The 19086-nt window shown below is 33.5% G+C and overlaps 2 protein-coding genes across 3 annotated transcripts in view; one reads left to right on the top strand and one right to left on the bottom strand.

Moving 5' to 3' along the window:
* Positions 1-939: 939 nt before the first annotated feature.
* On the top strand, positions 940-2010 carry LOC108778058 (uncharacterized). Its single transcript, XM_018545127.1, has 3 exons — positions 940-1111; positions 1317-1495; positions 1825-2010. The coding sequence occupies exons 2-3, from the start codon at positions 1390-1392 to the stop codon at positions 1989-1991; spliced, it is 273 nt and encodes a 90-aa protein (XP_018400629.1). The 5' UTR covers positions 940-1111; positions 1317-1389; the 3' UTR covers positions 1992-2010.
* A 109-nt stretch (positions 2011-2119) lies between these two features.
* The window catches only part of Myo61F (unconventional myosin 61F), a 35310-nt gene continuing 18343 nt past the window's right edge, over positions 2120-19086 (bottom strand). Inside the window, exons 2-21 of one of the 2 annotated variants that reach the window (XM_018545125.1) lie at positions 9869-9903; positions 8703-8913; positions 8239-8354; positions 7996-8066; positions 7673-7881; positions 7376-7558; positions 7065-7271; positions 6527-6789; positions 6096-6265; positions 5863-6017; positions 5511-5639; positions 5139-5292; positions 4678-4909; positions 4304-4534; positions 4000-4159; positions 3590-3835; positions 3268-3483; positions 2890-2990; positions 2662-2764; positions 2120-2584 (exon numbers count right to left, since the gene is read on the bottom strand). In XM_018545125.1, the coding sequence (XP_018400627.1) occupies positions 2570-2584; positions 2662-2764; positions 2890-2990; positions 3268-3483; positions 3590-3835; positions 4000-4159; positions 4304-4534; positions 4678-4909; positions 5139-5292; positions 5511-5639; positions 5863-6017; positions 6096-6265; positions 6527-6789; positions 7065-7271; positions 7376-7558; positions 7673-7881; positions 7996-8066; positions 8239-8354; positions 8703-8913; positions 9869-9873 (3177 nt within the window). In that variant the 5' untranslated portion in view covers positions 9874-9903 and the 3' untranslated portion in view covers positions 2120-2569. Of the gene's footprint in view, positions 2765-2889; positions 2991-3267; positions 3484-3589; positions 3836-3999; positions 4160-4303; positions 4535-4677; positions 4910-5138; positions 5293-5510; positions 5640-5862; positions 6018-6095; positions 6266-6526; positions 6790-7064; positions 7272-7375; positions 7559-7672; positions 7882-7995; positions 8067-8238; positions 8355-8702; positions 8914-9868; positions 9904-19086 lie in introns of both variants that reach the window. The other variant, XM_018545124.1, reaches the window with a different exon arrangement.

Below are 19086 nucleotides of genomic sequence, written 5' to 3'. Positions count from 1 at the left end.
GATAACGTCAAGTTTCTCGCTCTATCTTCCTCTCTCTTTCTCTCTTCGTCCGCCACACTCACCGTAGCTGCCGCTTCCTGGGGCGGAGCCACGTATCCTCGAGACTCTGTCGTGTCGGGCAGACAACGGCGTAACCAGCGTCGTCATACGGTCGCTGTCATCTTGTCGACATCTCCTGCGTAGGTCACGTTCTGATCCCCGTCGCCCGCTGTACGGCCCACCTCCACCACCTCTCTAGTGTGCCGACGCCGCCGCCGCTGTCGCTATACCACGTTCGACGTAACTGCTCGCTCGTTTTATGTGCAGTTTCTTTGTAGACGCTATTAAAATAGGCGAAAATGGTGAAAATTGAACAAATATTAAACGGTGATTTTAATCACGTAATTATTGTTTTAACGGTAAAAACTAACGTCGACATAAAAAAGTATCTTAAAAATACCTTAAAAGATACCATTACACAGCGATAGAAAAGTATATATACTTTTGCATTTAATTAGTATTCATTTTTGTGAATTTTTCTGTACTCCGCCGCGCGTTGAGAAATAATGATAATATTAACAATTAATGATACTAATCGACAAAATAAGTAACGATATGTATTAACGGACAAAGAGAAAGACATTTTTCTTCATTATAATTTTAAAAGGATTGTTTTTACTTCATATACAATAGTAAAGACAAGTGAAAGAATAAAGTGCCTGTATATTTTTATGATATCGTTACGCGCATGTTTTTTTTGTCTAACATTTTTGTGTCTAAACTTTTATAAATTTTTCGTGTCCGCAATCCTTCCATTTTGTGCCAATTTATGCTTTCCTCCCGCTGTTCTTCGCCGCTTTGTGATGATTTTAGTTGACGATATGTCAACTTACAATGAACAATATCCAATGAAAGATTTGCTTTTTTGCACGTGATGATCAGTGATGATGTATACTCATTGGGTATTTACATGTACGATTACAGGTAGCTTCTTATGTAAATTGTAAAACAGCCTTAAGTGATGTACATAACCTATGTGCATAAACGCGCAATTAGTGAAATTAGTAAATTAAAAGGAAGGATTGAAGGTGTTTTAAACTCCTTTTACCTGAGAAAAACTTTAAAAACCCATGTAAGTTTCTTCTATTATGAAAAAATGTACGATTAGTCTCATATAAACTTGTGTATAAACAAATTACATTATAAATTGGTATTATACTTTTGTTATGCATAACGTTATAATTGTAATGTTAATATGTTAATTATTTAATTTAGTACATTAGAGAAGCTTTTTCTCTCTGCTCTTATTTAATGTGTTTATATTCTTGTTTTTACAGCGTGTGAACAACATATTATACTTGTTAAATCTACAAATTTGAACTTGTACATATAAGTGATAAGCTATACAAAATGGCACAGGGAAAGCTTAAAGTTAAGACGAAACTGCCGACATCAGTAAAGACGAAAGCCAATAAAGGCAAAGGCAAAAAGGGCCCTGCTATCCAAAGACGTGGAAGTAAGTGATAATGACAAGCTTTTCTGAATAGAACATAATAATGATATCATCCCCTTACTTCAAAAATAACATGACTCAAATATGATTTTTTAATTATTATCATGAATAAGTAGTAACAATTCTATTAATCATCCAAAGTAAACTAATTTGATTTTACAATTTGTCTACTAAATTGCACTTATGTTTTTATTTGAGAGATGATCAATAATTTTTTATTAAATTTTTTCCATTTATGAAAAGATTAATTTTTTGAGTCGTGTCATTTTGAAGTAAAGGAACAATATTCTAATATTGAGATTAATAATATATGAATTGTTATTTTCTCAAAGATGCCCCTGTTCAACCTAAGAAAGCGAAGTTACAAGAAACACAGAAATTGAAGAAGATGATCTCAAAAACTGTGAATACTGTAATGGAAGATGAGTTACGAGAGAAAGCTTTAGATGGAAAGAAAACTCTCGCAAAAAAGAAACCTTCTAATTCGAAAAAACAATGATATGTTAATTATTATTATAATATTTGTATATAATAATAATGTATTGTGTATATATATGTATTTTTTTTTTCTTAATCAAGCAGTGTTGTTCTGTTTGAGATTATCTATTAGAAAAGGGATATGGATCAAGTGAGATGTAAATTTTTTTCTGTTTATTGCACTCACACAACTGAAACTTAATTTATATTTAAATAATGTTTATAAATTATTGACGAGTGAATTCGCCTATCTGATCGATTTCATCTTTATTTTTCTATCAAAATAAATATTGTTAGTAATATTACCTAATTTACAAGGAAATATTATACAGGAGGCCCTATGGCATTCTGTGTCTTTCATATTTGAAACAAGATTTTGACGTAATCTGTACGTTGGAATGAAAGACCTATGTATTGTCATTTTATCACCTTTTCGTTCAACATTGCCAGAGTAATTTAAAAATGTATTAAAGTGTCACATATATTATCTCTTCTCGATGTTCTGTTGTATATTTTCTAGATCACATTGTGTTAAGGCTGCTTCAGGCATCATAGCACCGATTCTTTCAGTTTCGTAAAATTCTCTTTTTTGGCATAATTTTACGGGGAAGCAACCTGAAATTTAATAGTTTAAAACAAGTGCGAGGGAAAGACAATTATTCGAAAATATTAGAATTATTGTGAATCTTTACTACTAATAAATGCCCGCTCTGTCTATTTTTACTAATTGCGGGAGTAGCACCAGTCCTAACTTCGATGACTCCTTCCTTACCACTGACTAGTTTATGGGACACACTAGAACATGATATTGCAAATATTAGTAAAATTATAAAAGGAGAAACAAATTGCATTATACATATATTACTAAATGTAAAGAAATAAATAAAATAAAAGTACATAAAAATCTGAAGAGTACTTACGATTCGGTATTGACGATCTTGAGAATATTCGGATTGTTAGTAATATCAATCGCTTTCGTCAATGCTTCTATTAAATGCGGAACTTCTAAGATCAAGTCACCCTATAAAACAGTAGTGCGTGGAAATATCTGTTATATTTATTATCTGTTTATTAATTGTAATAATTCCCTAATTACTAACTCTCTTAATTAAATTATACTCTTTATGTTTAATTTAGCCTATTTCAGTCATAGTTGCTAAATATTAAATTAATTTTCTTATTAAATGATTAATTGAAATATTTATATATTTATATCATATTACTATTAACTTAAAATAATTCGCTTTATTTAGAGTTATAATAAAAATATAAAAATTTGGAATTTGAGTTATAAAAACCTTATCCTTTTTCAATTCAGGTGGTATCCTAACGATGAGTAAATTATCTGATTCCCTAGTCACAACCAACTCCTCGATAGCCTTGTAAGGTAGACGATGCTTGAGCTTGAAGGTTTTAAGTGTGTCGAGAATGTATACGGCATTCTCTGTTAAAATAAGCACTCTCTCGCGTGGCTTATACCCATGTCGATCGTATTTAATGACGGGAGTGGCGTACTAAAAGTATGAATTTTAATTTATATTTCTATTTTATCATTGTAAATATACATAATACGGAAAGAGAAACGATTGTTGTAATATTTTTTTAGTGATTTATTTTTACCTTTATGTTTTCTCCAGAAGTTAAAATGTTGTTAATAAAGCTCTGTCGCAGTGCTTTGTACTCCTCTCCAAGACGATCGGTTATAAATTTCGGACCTACACTTTTTGCATAAGACTTTTTCTTATTCTTGAATAGAGACTCCGCGAGAATCTTTAACTCAAAGTTTTCTTTATCTTCCTTATTTAATGCCATTCGATAACAACGAGCTTTCCATCGCCTGTGCATTACATGCAAATACTCTGACGCCTGTATCATATAAATATTACTAATTATAATCACATATTAATTTAATTATATGTATAATTACATAGAAAGGTATATTTCCTATTTTGTTGAGAACTTTTAGATAGATAAAAAATTTTTATATAGATATATATAGCTAAAAACTATTTCTTATTCTTATTTTGTACCTTTTGGCAAGAATATGGGCATGGCGGCCAATATTTATTTAAGACACCCGGTGGTAATGTCTTCGAAAGTCTGATGAGCCACTGCGATTTCGCTAATTCGATAAATGCCTTGTTAATTTCCGTAGGCGGTCCATCTCGTGTGATAAAGCCTTCGATAAATCTGTATCGATTTAGAACAGTAAATATATATAAATATATAACTTAATAAATCTACGATAAAATATAAAATATATATAGTATATGTATATAGAATAACGTTAAATATGAAATACATAGACATGTTTAAATATAGAAAGAAAAACACCTGCGAATGGTGGTAACCGCCTGTTGTCGTTTTTCGGCTTTACGTTTCGCGAGCCACCTACGAATGTTTTTCTGGAAAACGATCGCTGCTTCTCGCATCTCTAAATATTTCCTCCTCATTAATATAGCTTTCCATTTGCTTTGGATAATAGCGGCTATTTCGTGTTTCTTCATTTGGAACGCATCCTCCGTATCGAATAATGTTTTAGGAAAACGAATGAACAACTTTGTGCTGTAATAGCAACGAATTAAAAAAATTTAACAAATATATAATTATTTTTAACAATTCATCAATTATTATTTCTGAAATTTGATTGTACTGAATTTGCAAAATGTATGAATTATATATAGCATGTTTAAATCACGCGGTCTTACTTTCCCATTCTATACTCGTCGCGCTCGTATCCGAGATGACACACAAGCGTCTGCACACCTTCCTTTGCCAGGCCATAGTAATTCGGCCAAGTTTCCGAACAGAGGCACTTGTAACGTTGCAAGAATTGTTCATACGGTCTTCGATATGCAAAACCGGCACGTCTAACTCGCAAATTCTCCATCAGACCCAAATATTTCACTTGATGTAGCACAATCTTTTTGTTGAATTGGTCTGAAAGCAAAATTTCAATGAATTTTGTCTCAAACAATTTTTTTAAATCTTTTTATGTCTCTTTTCCTTTTCCTTCTATTAACAGATAAACTAGATGAACAAAAAAATTAAATAATTTATGTATTTATATATATGTATTTATTGAATTGAATTATTTGAATATGAAAATGTATGACATTAAACGTTATATTGCTTTATTTCAATTTTATCTTACATCTGGTCTACTTACTGGGTATCTTAAAATCGTTAGGTTTGATGCAACGAATATAGGACGGTTCTTTACCCATAAGGATCTCAACCAAATTATTTAAACTATTTTTAAATTGCGTTATGGCGGTCTCTGGGCGTTTCTTACTGGTTAAATCTTTTACATCAAATACAGTCTGTAAGCAACAAGAAATTGTAAAGATTATTAAAAATATTCAAAACTAAAACCAAAGAAAATATTTTCAGAAAAAGTATATACAAAAGAATTTAAAAGAAAACACTTTCGTGAAGTTTAATTTTTGAAATTTGAGAACCACATTAAAAATATTACTCTTTAAAGTTTACAATTAGATTCTTTTTTATTTTCTTTCTTATGAAAAAATTAAATCCTTACCTTTGTAATGGAATTCGTTGTATGCGACATAACTTCACGTAAATCTCGAAATAGTAAATCATTATTTTTTTCGAGAAATCCGCGTACATTGTACGTAACATCACCAGCGTAATGTACTAATCTAAATTCCTGAAATATCAAGCTTATTAATTCTTATATCCTCAATTTTTAGCGTATTTGAAAATGTTCCCTATTTTTTGTTGAAGTGTACATAATTGAATAAATTAAATTAATTTAACAAAAACAAATAACTGAAATAATCAAATAAATAATTTTATTCTTTCTACAGTATTTCAAGATATACTATTCATGATTTAGTTTAACGTTGTATAGTAAATTATAATTCTCTTACGTCTCGTCCCATAGTTTTTTGTGTTTGTAAGTCAGCTTTCTGATGGCTAATATAGTGAGGGTGGTTGTTTAGATTTACGTTCAATTTCTCCAGGAAGCTCATATCCGTCGGTTCTCCAGGTCGCAAACACTCTTCATCCATTAACGATATTATTCCTGTCGTATTGAATAATTTAATTAATAATGTACATGTAATTGCGAATGTGGATTAGTCAAATTTTATAAAAACTCAACCTTTATACTTCTCTTCAATCAAGTCGCAGATGATCTTATTATTGAAATAATCTATATTTTCCCAGGTTATTCCTTCGCGCAGGTATTCTTCCTGTTCTGACTTCAATGTTAATTGGATAAACAGCTGTTGCAATTTCTCGTTGCAAAAGTTAATGCAGAACTGCTCAAAACTGTCGAAGTAAAAAAAGAAAAAATTATCGTTAATTGAACATGATATCACATATAGATACTGATGATAATTATTTCTACAAAAAAAAACTAAAATATCAGTTTCAGATATAGAATATAAGATAAAAAAATTTATTTAAAATAATAAAAATATAAAATAAAATTTAGAAATCACTAGAAAAATTTTCTGAAATTATTATTTATGGCATTCGTAATATTTTCATAAAATATTTGAGCGTACGTAATTGTTATTCGACAGTTACCTGTTCTTCTGAAAGATTTCAAAGCCGTAAATGTCCAAGATACCCATGACCATTTTGCGTCGAGGATTAGTCTGGGGCTGTAAAGATTTGTTGAGTCTAGTCACGAGCCAGGTGAATAATCTGTCGTACACGGCCTTCGCTAGCGCGTCTCTTGCATAAATAGCCAATTCCCTATTCAAGGGTGAAACCACAACGTCACCGTGAGCATCTATGGTGCGATGAGTAAATGCCTTTGCCAGTCGCTTCACGTCACATCCTAGCAGCTATTCAATTAAGAAATGTGACATCCAATAATTTGCAAGTAATATATTTACGAAAAAATTTGTGTGCATAAAAAAATAATTAAAACAGATAATTCCGTAATAAAGTAATAATAAAAAGACACAAAATTAAAGACACTAATAATTATAAAAAAAAACATAGAAAGCTATAATAATTTTAATAGCAATTTTCTAAGTCTTTGATATTTTGACCAAATATGCACATTAACGATTTTAACTAAAACTTTCAGATCTAAAAAAATAATAAAAATATTTACCGTAGCGATGGCATCGACAGATGCAGGTTTCAGAATAGTTGCCACTCCGTCCTCTTCCGAGAAACCTACGTTACCCATGTGCAACACCGATGCGACTATGGCAAACAGATCGTTCTGTTCCTGCTGAGACATTTCCATGGTTTTCATCGCTCGGACGACTTCCTTGTACTGATTAGTATCGTCGATGGTATCCACTGTACCTTTCGTCTGAAAGATCGATTTACGAATTAACAAAAAGATTAGATAGAAGACGAAAAAAACAAAAAGATTTTAATTTAAAAAATAAAAGATGAGAAATGTGGCCGACTCACCCCGTTACTCAAGTAGAAAAAAGTATCGAGATTCCTCTTCAAGCACAATTTTCTTAACGTATCATCATCCGCGCCTGCTAAAAGCTGATAAAAGATATGAAAATTTCGTTCGCCCACCGATTGATGGACCACTCGAGACTTCTCTAACAAATAGTTCAGGATATTTCCACCGACTGGATCTCCCTAAAAAACAACGACCATTATTTGTCACAAAGTAATAAACTTAATTTTCGCAAACATGATCTTCAATTCCTTTTGATTCTATTTCTAAAAGAAATTATTAGACTGAAATTTTACCTGGAAATTGAACTGAACATCCATGTATTTGCCGAAGCGGGATGAATTATCATTGCGATTGGTTTTTGCGTTACCGAAAGCTTCCAACACGGGATTGCTGCCAATCAATTTATTATTCACTTCTTCCACTTGTTTTTTATGACCGGTAGCAGCCGCAATAAATTCTAAGATCTTTTTGGATGCCTCTGTTTTCCCAGATCCCGATTCGCCTTAAACGTAATAAAAGAAAAAAATGTAAAAATATGGTAAAGAAACTCCGTATAAAATAACAGTAAGGAATTATACAAAACTCGATATCAAGGAATAAAAGAGCGAATTCTTACCTGAAATCAAGATGCATTGATCGCGATTTTCTTTAGCCAGAGATTGATAGGCAGTGTCTGCAAGAGCAAAACTGCAAAAATAAATTTTAAAAATCGTGGAAATACCAGTATTACGTTATATCTTATACAGAGTGTCCAGGATATGTTGTACTTTCTCTCACAGACGTTTTTTTTTTTTTTTAGCAGAAATTGAACAAATTTATTCCGGGACACTGTGTATAATGAGACAAAATAGATGCTTACATGTGAGGAGGTGCCTCGAAGAAGTTTCTCCCGTGATAGTAAAGGATGGTTTCCGGGGTATAGATGGGAAGTTTCTTATAAGGATTCACTGACACCAGTACTTGGCCAATGTACGTCTATAATATTAAAAATAAGAAATAATTCCCATCAAGTTACTGATATCCTAAGTTCTTTTTATTATAGATCGGTGCATCATCGATTTTTCTTATCATAGCTAAGAAGTCTACACTAATTGTAAGAAAAACGAAGTAAATGTGGTAAATCCTAAATTAAAATATTTTTGTTGATTTAATCAGAACATTTTTCTCAGCGTGTGTAATTTTATGTAAAAGGATAAGACAAAAATATAAAATAAAATCTTATATAAGAAATTTTGAACTTTTAAAATTTATTCCTCGTTAATTACACACAATGTATAAAAATAAATTAAAAATACAGATTAATTAATTAGGTTTTTGACTCACGTAAATGAGATCTTCCTTGAATCGTTTGCGCAGATTGTCGATGAAGGCGGACTCGCTGCGAAAGTCCTCCAGCAGAACGAAGTCCTGAACGCCGACTCTATCACGCTCGTGCAATCCTCGTTCCATGATCCCAGGCAATTTTTGATGCTTGAGGACTTCCGGTTCCGTACCAGATTTTCTGAAGACACCCCCGGTGTCAACTGTCTCTGCGCTGCAAATATCCCATAGAATGAGCGACTCTTATGCTCGTTTCCAATGTTTTAATTAAGATTAATTTTAATCTCGGGTTATCTTACTGTTTATCTTTTCCTAACTTTTAGAACTAGAAAAAGACAAAGAGCAAATTGAATCGAGACTATAAAGTTAATCTACATTGGTAGAAATAGGTATTAAATGCCTCTCTATGTAATAAGCTTTCGTGTCACAATTTGCAACTCTATATGTCTATTAATTGAATACAATTAATTGGAACAAAAGTTTTCAGTTTTATAATTTATGAAAATAATAATATAAGAAAACAAAATAAAAATTAAAAAATGGTGGAAAGATGAAAAACTATGGTAGGTATATTTATTGAACGTTACTTATTTAAAAATCTGATTATTCGTCACCGAAAAATTAAAATCATGAAATTTAAAGAGATTTTATTTAAAGCGCTAATATAAGCTTCGTTTTCATTTATTTTCAAGTAACGTTAAAAATTTATTTAACAGGTAGCGTGCATAAAATTGTCGTTCTATTCGGCCTCGCGGCCTTGCAAACGATAAGGATTTAGATTAGATATTGGAGTCGGTAACATAATTCAACGCTTGCAGACAATAGAGCAAATGGTAATAGCTAGATCGATCCGCAAATATTTTTATATATATGTATATACATATATATCGAATATATATGTAGATAAAGAGATAGAATTACACAAAGGAAAGCCGAGAAAGCAAAAATCTCGGATACGATAGTCGATAATATAAGTCGTTATACAATAACAAAAATCATAACGTTTCTGCTTTATGGTATATGCTAGTGTCATTCTAATAAGCAATAATAAAATTTGATATTTTAAATTTAACAAATTTATTCGAAGAAATATTCTTCGCAAAAAATTAAAATAATTAATTTTATGATTTATAATAAAATATTAATGGAGGACTTTTTCGAGCACTTACCCCATGTTTCCGCGATTCTGTTGACACTCACACACCTACAATATCCAAATAAGAAAAGAACACGAAATTAATTCTATTATTTTCGTTTTTGTATTATTAATCACGATCGCGGATTTCGATTCAAGTTTAAACCTTGCTCTTGATTAGAATAAACACAAATTTGTGAGATAAGATAATATGAATTTGTTGATTCACGATGTCTGATTGCCAAATTTAAGCGGAAGAGATTAGATGATTGGAAAAGTGTAATTCCAAATCGGCGTATAAAGAGAATTTATTTAATCGATTAGATCATTTTATCGATGAAAATTTAGATATAGAAATTGAAAAAATTTATTTTTAAGAGAGGCAACTTTTAAAAAACTTTATCGTATTTTCCGAGTGTTGTGTTATTGCTTGAAGCATTTTATACACGTGAAAACAATCGATGTAATCATTAGAAGATAACAAAGGATAATAAAATACTATAGAGATGGTTATTCTAGAAATACGCAATAGTAAGAGCAAACTTTTTCGCAATTTTCAATGCTGAATCGATCCACGTGTCACTTTCTTTAATATCTCATTGCATCGAGAAAATGTATAGCTTATTTCTATGAATTAAGCGAGCTTTGGAAAACTAATTGTGTTCTATGAACAATAAAATAAAAAAAATACACGCGCAAGATATTTATTTAGAAAAATGTTGACAGTACTATCTTTCAATCTCATGAACTTCATTCCCTACGATTTCGCAGAACGCACTTCTCTATTTTTCTAACAATAGACACTCCATGTAACGTAATTAGATTATTTATAATAAATCTTTCACATTGTAGAAATTTTATACCTATAATTTACTCTCTTTTTTTTTACGCATATAAAATTTTTGTACGACACGTGAATCATTCGCGCAATGTAAAATCCAATTGTGAAAAATCACGAATCAGGTAGAAGACAATTCGAAGCCGACAATGTTTAATGTAAACACACAATCACAAGAAAATTGATGTTATTTCGATGTTTAGTTCGACGTGTCTTGATTCACACGATATATATATATATATATATATATATATATATATGTACACGGCGGTGAAGAGTCGCGCATTCACCACTTCGAGCAGATGTCAACTGAGGAGAAACCGGAGAAGAGAGGAACCACCTTACGACTGCTGCTCAAGAATGACCTAGCGATGACCACCACCTTCCATTGCCCATCAGCGACGTCGATTCCCTCTCCCGCTCTCCTCTCGTTATCCGCACGGCTGATAGCGGAACGAAACGGCGCTTAACAGCGAAATGTATCGAGAGGATAAAACCAGCGTAAGAATAGCTACTACTGTCGAGCAACTAGTGCACAATTACACGCATAAATAACCGGCTTGCCTTGTTTCTTGTACCAACAACTTTATCAAGAATAAAAAAGAAATTTTGTATCAAGAGTGATTTCCTATAAGCAGCGAGTTCCAAACGCACTAAAGATTTTCAGAAAAATAATTACATATCATCATACTTCATCTTTCGCTTAATTAGCATTTCATCTATAAAAAAAAACAGATGGCTATGCTCAGAAGAAAAAGTAGCTTTACAACTGTTATACATTTTTATAATATAATTAAAGTCTTCTTCTTACTTCCTCATTGGATCTAAATACATAAATATATTAAAGAATCTTATACGATTGTAAATTTCTTTTTCCGCTGAACACAGCTAAATGTAATCATAGAAATATAATTTCTGCAAAGTCAAAATAAATTAAATATTGATACATTAATTTTATTATAATTAATAATGTTGTCGTATTGATTATTAAGATGGACTTTACGGGTACATTAGAATTAAAATTAGAAATATAGAAAAAAGATTATTGTTCTTTATGTCAATATATCTATACGCAAATTAAGTTTTAAAGGTAGTTCCGCCGTGAAAAATGCCGAAATGCAACTGCAGGTTAATCGGTATAAAGCTGATGATGTTAATCGGTGCCAGAACGCTGATAAGCTTTACAATAAAGTTCAGCACATCTAATCTAATCTAATCTTGAATTATTCTTTCTAGACACGCACGTACAACAGATTCCTGCTGAAACTAATAAAAATATTCGTGACTTTTTGCAATGCTATCGGTACTATCGTTGTGTAAGATCCAATCGCATAACGTTCTCAGTATGCAATTTTTATCGTGATATGGAATTTACGTCGCATTGTTGCGTTAATCGTCGCATTAATCTGTTGACCCAATCGATCGCTTCTCAAAACGCGACGACAAAGGATAAACAAACATTACTTTACACTCATAAGTTTAGTTGATTGTAATTATTGTCAATTATATAATATATATTATGAGCGGAGTAAAACTATATTTAAATCATTTGGTTGTCCCATCTTCGGATATGATAATTTATTTAATAGATAAATAAGAGAATAAAAGAATAAGAGAGCATAAGAGAGTAAGAGAATTAAAAGAGTAAACTGAAGTTTATCAAAAAGTGGAACAACCCAGCCTCAATGATCATTTATCATTTACTTATCAGCTTGATCTTTTAATTATATATGTAAATTAGGTACAATCTAAACATGATACGAATTATTGATTTCTTCGGTGAAGGATGTTAAGGAACGTACGACCGATACTCGCAAACAAAGAGAAGACTAAGTTGAGAAAAGAGAAGAAGAGAAAGGGAGAAAGCGCGTTGTGTTATTATTGACTCTGAAGATTGACAATTAAACGACGTTTATCTCCGCAAACCAGTTTGTCTTTCGTAGAAGCGAGAAATCGATATGACTCATTGATACTCCGGTCGTGAACCTCCGTTTGGTGAGTAATTTTTCCTTGACGGAGAACCTCGAAGAGAGTATCGCAAATGCGGGTCGCAACATATCGACATGCATATGGTGTCGTTATGGTGGAGGAAATTATCAATCGCGGCTCGCACAAAGAGAACCGTTGTAGCGACTCGACGCTATCGAAAATATTGCGCCCGTAAACTGCCGAGTGTAGACAGAAAACCAGTCACGTACGTTCTGTAAGCTGATTCGATTTTATAATTTTTCTTTTTCCCATCGTACAAGATGAGTCACGCAAATGAGTTGGGCGAGACACGTTTAAATCGCGTCTATCACACCGTACGTTGAAAAAGCAGTCCAGATAAGAGAACCCATTTACGTGCGAATTGTCACAATTTTTTGCATCTTCTGAATACAAAACGTACTCTCTAAATTCTTTGTAGTAGAATCTCACTCTAAAAGGTGAAAATGGAGTCAGTCTTATAAAAAGGAGTGGCTTAATTTTCGAATCTTTAAGAGTAAGATTTCACTCTTTAGAGTAATAATACATACTCTAGAGGGTGTATTATTATAAATATAATTGTAGTAAAAGAAAAAGAAAAATTTGTCTTTTCGGTGACACAAATCGATCGAATAATCTACAACGTTTCTCTTCAGCGATAAGGTTCGCCGGAAATTTCCAATTGGCGTGATGTCCTTTATTTGATTAACCCGAGGGTGGAATCGATCGCGCGCGTTTCTGCGTCGTGTTAATATACGATCGCACGAAACGGAAAGTCATCCCGTTGCATTTTTCTGCACCCGACTTTGCACTGCTCTGCACGGTCGAATCGGGGACGCTGACGTAACGCGCGATGAGTCAAGGGGAAAAAAGGGGGTCCTTGGGACCAGTCGGGGGACACTCTGTGAATAAAAAAGTCGACGAGACATCTTAACGGGAGGTCGGTCCCGCACAAAAATACGTATAATATACACGGTAAAAATATTTTGCGTCGAAAAATCCCATCGAGGACGACAATGAGAAACACCAGGACGTATTATGGAATTGTTTAGTATAAATCCCCATTGAAATTCTGTTCGAAAACAATGAAAACATGAAAAATAATTGAACAATTTCGATCGGAATTCATTTCGAAGCAACTCTATACCATAGTTATCTTGAAATCAGGTGAAATTTACAAAATTGAGTAAATTTACTAGAATATTTATAATTCCATTAGTCAACACCTAGTAAATTTGCTCACTTTTGTAATTTTTGCCTTGTTTCAAAATACGCAATCGACCACTTAGAGCAAACCTTTCTATACTATGCTATAGAAAACTATTCAATCCAACGAAGAAAACAAAGACATATAAATATTTGTCTTTCTGACTCTTTCTTACTTTTGATAGTAAAACAATATTAGCCAATCAATGCCCTGACTAAAACACGGTAGGAAAAACCAAGGATGAAAGAAACACTAGACGAAGCTAAGACAATAAATGACGAAATTTAAATGTGTTCTTGCCAGTAAATTCTACAGTATCACACACTATACAAAGATGCAAGGACATGTTTGAAGTCGTTCATTTGTTTTAAATAAACTTGCAATGTTACATACGTGTTACTTTCACCCCTGGTTTCCTCTATCTTTGCGCATCAAAGTGTCATTGTCTAGGAATTGAGACACCCGCACACCTTAATGAGTCACTCCAGTGAGCTCATTCCATATTACCATATTACAAAGCTCACTATTCCGAACAATTCCATAATTCCTGTTGCAAAGTTCTCCCGATTTATTTAGCGTTACGAACATTTCGAAGGGTGCAAATTAATTAAGGTACTTCTGGAATTACAAAAGCTGAGAGTTTTCAAATTTTTCGTTTCTTTTTTCTCAGAACACCATTTTTACTGTCTGATTGCTAAATTTAATCGAATTTAAGGAGACTACTCGCCACGTTACAATTATAGTCACAACGTTATCTGGGTGATTGGGTAACCCTTTTATTCTTTTGCGTCTGCGTATTGTGCACGTGCACGTTCATTTAACTTGTCGAGGACGATGCAACTCATTTCCGGAAACCGGTTAGCCTTTTGTCGGCCCTCTCATTTAACAGAGGGAGAGACGGGTTTTCACCACGGGACCATCGTTTTCTTGCGGATTTTACATTCGCAGACTGAATAGCAAATGAATGCGAATTCATAAAATTATAGCGAAAGACGTACCTTATATTCCCCAACATAGAATTTGCGAGACAATAGGCGATGTGAAGTTTTTTCGGATCGCGAAGAAGGTTTCTAAGAATTATATATATAAACAAAGACTCTAAATAAAATAAATTATCACAATAAAAAAACTTATGAAAGCTAACACTGAATGGAAATTGTGTGAAAAAAATATATTGATTAAGATTAAATACATATTCTTTTACACACAATTTCTAATGCAGTGTTGGCTCTCACGGACTTTTTTACTGTGCTTTTAAGAATGTTTATTTCTCAGCCTGTACATTTCTCGATCATTTATCACACGTCAAGGGAATAGAATTCTATATTCTTCCTAACTCGTGAATTTTCATTACATTATTACATTGAAATAGATTTGGTAAAAAATTTCCGAAATTCATTCTACACGCTGCAAACAATGCGAAGTCGCTTTCTGCAATTCTGAATCGTTGTCGTTGATGGATAATAAAGGATTTCCGGAATACATTTCGTTATCGCCTACAACGACGAAACCCGTATAGTAAAAGAGCTCTTTTCTTCTTACGATAACAAAAATAGAGAGTCGCACACGCGCATGTGCGTTCTGTGCGACATTTCCTGTCCATGTCCCGTTCTTTTCACCGGAGGTGCTGTCAGAAGTTTCACGCTGAGGCGGTTTCGCGTCGCGCAGGTTGCACTCAGCGCACTAAACCCATGACACACAAAAAAACGCCAAGGCAGTAGACGTAAGCAATAAACGAATTGGTCAATCACAGGAGCTAGAGACCGTAAGGCCAGTAGCGAATCCAATGTTACGATTTCTTTACTGCTTACGTCTTACTGCCTTACGTTTTTGTACATATATGTTCTTTATGGTCTTTATGGGACCCATAGGGAGAACTATTTTCAGCGTAAGTTGGCTCTTTACGACGAAGATTCGACTCACTTCAAAGAGGTTTTTCTACGAGAAACCATCTCCTTAGCTGTGGCACAATTTACTCCATTATTCGGATATGTTATAAACAATCCTCAAATAGTTGTGAAGTGTAGAATAACGTTTCTTCAAATCGCTCAAATATTTTTATATCACTATACTAACGTAACGTATTAAAAATCATACTTCAAAATAATGTATTTATATCGCTTGAATCAGGAGACACGGTAGTGCCTCCGGCTATATTATTTTATAGAATTGATGCAGCATAATGGCAAATATATGTGAATGAAAATATTACGTAAACGAGATAAACGAGAGTTTATCATAAATTTAGAAATTTGTATCTATAGGAAAGCGTTTCAAAAATAAAATCTCAAGCTTAAAATTTTTTAAGTATGTTTCAGAATTTTTTCTCGATAGTTAATTAATATTAAAATTAATTTTTGTATTGTTATATAACATAAAATGCCATCTAAAATCTTGATTAATCAAAAAATATATCTAATTGTGATATTGATAGAACATTGGTGAAAAATGACAAAGTAATGCAAATGTCGTTATCAAAACCCCAGGTATATTACCCTTGTTGACGGCTAATGGATTAAATTGCGGAGGCGTGGAGATCTTACGTATTCCTCATCGAATCTTTCTTGAGAAACCGGTTCGGATTCGGATCGACCTTGAGTCTCGATCATCTTCTCGGGCTTGAAGTTCAGGGCTTTCAAGGTGTTTGTCCGCAGTAGTAGTGAGCCTTAATAAGCTCCGCTTGCGGTCCAGACGCGACAAGAGAGAAAGATGAAAATGAGAGAAAGAGAGAGAGGGGCATAATATGTGTATCTCGTGTGTAATAATAAACCTACCGGGAGCGAATCGCGGCACGGCGAAGGGCGAGAGGACAATAAAAAGAAGCCAGAGGCAACATAAGCACGGGTGGAAAGACCCGCGAGTCGATTTAACGGCGAACTTTAAGTAAGCGTCGATCTATTTTCGGTTCACGTCGCTCCTCCTTTGAATCCAACGCGTTAAAAGTCAGCCTCGCATCATCTATAAGACTTGGGTGAATAAACTTTTACCCGGTTCGTTGTTCGGACAAAATTATCCGTACCATGCTTTGTTATTTCGCGTTGTTTCTCATCCGCGGTGATCGTCGCCCTTTCACTGGATAACAGAGAGTAGGTCTTCTTGGGTCGACACCTACCAATCCATTCGCGAAAAATTACTTTAAACACTCTCTAAAACTTTTAGAATGAATCTCACTGTGTAAAGTGAAACCTCTTAAATATTGAAAATTGAGCCACTCTTTTTCAAGATTAGATCCATTTTCTCTCTTTAGAGTGCGATTCCACTCCATAAAATTTAGACAATATCTCTACATATATTTTACTCTTGAAATCATAAGGATTTTATACACTCTAACATTTCCTCGCACTCAACAATTTACTCCGCACGTGTGCACTGACATTCGATCCGCACCGTGTCGAAAGTGAAACAGCCACGTTACGAGAACCTGCCGAATCGTTCTGCTTCCCAAGCCCTTCCGCGTATCGAATACCGAAAGAATCGTCGGTCAGAATTGCTGACGTGTAAATAATTTCGGAAAGTCACCGATCTCGGTGATCGACTCGCCGCTGTCGTCGTCGTAATGAGATCCGACTTCGGGACGGAAATCCAATCCGCGACGCTTACGACAGGTAACGGTATAGAGGTTCCTCTATAATTTGGATGGAAAAAGCGTCGATCTCTGGGTGAGATTGAAACTCGTTTTGATTTAGGCGATCGTGTAATACGGTCGGATAACAAATTTTTCATGCGATTTCCGTCGTTATGTAACTTGCGCGCAATCCAGTAATTGGGAAACTGCACTCGCGCGACCGCGTAGATTCACCAACCGTGAAATGTCAGCACGGATAAACGTGATTATTACATGCGCGAATATAAAAATGTTGGGTGAATGAGGCAAGCAAAGGACACTTGAAAAAAGTTAAAAATTGTTTCTAGAAAGTATATGATTATTAACAATTCGTGAGTATACATGTATGAGTATGGTGCATTAAGAAGTAAACAATTTTCCTTATACACTCCATTCTCATAATTTTAATTTGCCATACTAGATTAATAATATAATGTCTATTATGTTCTTTTATACATGTATAAACTATTATGTTCATTATTATAACTTTTATCGAAGTGGTGAATAATTAATCGTTATTTAGTATTACAATTTTCTTTGCGTCAATTGTGTTACGACAATTGTATTATTTTCGAAGAAAAAGAAAGTTAATCATTTAAATATAATTTTTACAACTTTTCCCATTGTAACAGCCTAATGCTGAGTCGAGTCTCAACCGCATAATTATTCAACTCGTACGTATTCACTGAATGGAGAACGGAGAAGAGAGCACCCAGAGTGGCTGGATTAAGACGTATCAGTTCTATCGCGATTAATCAGTCGTGGGGAGAGACGCATAACTCTCGCTTCTTTTTCTCCTTCGCGATCGCGACTGTTTCGGTTCTCTTTCCATCAATTGAGTTCTTGCGATCTCTCATGCCGCTAAATACGCATTTTCTGGGAAACAGACACGCTCGGTTCTGCCCACGTTTCTTTGGTCTCGGTACAATTACTTGCGTGCCAGTTTTCGCGATGATACACGATGCACACGATCTCTAATAACATCGGTGATAACATTCTCGTCCATTAGTCTCGCGTTGGTGCAATCGAGAGCGAAATCATTCTTCCCTTTCTATTCCTTTTTCTTTCGTTTTAATTTTAACGTTGCAATTTTGACGAGCCACAGATATAATAATCCAGATGATACCCTTATCGCTGCACTTTCTAAGCGTGACCTCTTATTTATAGAAGCGAAAGTTCAAATCTTTTAACACGCTTACTCGTGTTTTCTGCTTGAGTTTCTTTTCGACAAATACAAGTAAAAGAATTAAACACATTTTATATATATTATATTCAGAGCTTTTTATCTATATAATTATCCACAATTGCTCTTACGAGTAAACTCACCTATCATCATTATGACATCTTCATTTTAAAATTGTATAATTTTTCTCTAATTTCCAAATAAAATTTTATAATTCTCCCTGACTTCACAATGTAAATTACGATTAATGTTATTGACACTGTTTGAATTTTTAATTGTTAAGTTAGGTAGTATTCAAAAACTGCATAAGTGTGATGTACATATATTAAACTTTTTTAAAAGTTTAATAGAGTTTTTATTTTCCAGAAAATTTTGCAAAATTTTCCGACTTTTCCCTTTCTTTGATCTTTTTCAATTTTCTTGACAATTCCCTAAAAAAAAATTTCCCGTTCTAT

This window comes from Cyphomyrmex costatus, unplaced genomic scaffold, assembly GCF_001594065.2.
Source record: "Cyphomyrmex costatus isolate MS0001 unplaced genomic scaffold, Ccosl1.0 scaffold474, whole genome shotgun sequence".
NCBI classification, from domain to species: Eukaryota; Metazoa; Arthropoda; class Insecta; order Hymenoptera; family Formicidae; genus Cyphomyrmex; species Cyphomyrmex costatus.
Note: the sequence above shows the minus strand (reverse complement) of the source record. Positions and strands in the feature narration are given on the sequence as shown.

Excerpts from the sequence above, each read along its gene's own strand:
- LOC108778058 (XM_018545127.1), top strand. The coding sequence starts at position 1,390 with ATGGCACAGGGAAAGCTTAAAGTTAAGACGAAACTGCCGACATCAGTA. Across the intron at positions 1,496-1,824 it reads TGCTATCCAAAGACGTGGAA|ATGCCCCTGTTCAACCTAAG; the intron begins GTAAGTGATAAT and ends ATTTTCTCAAAG.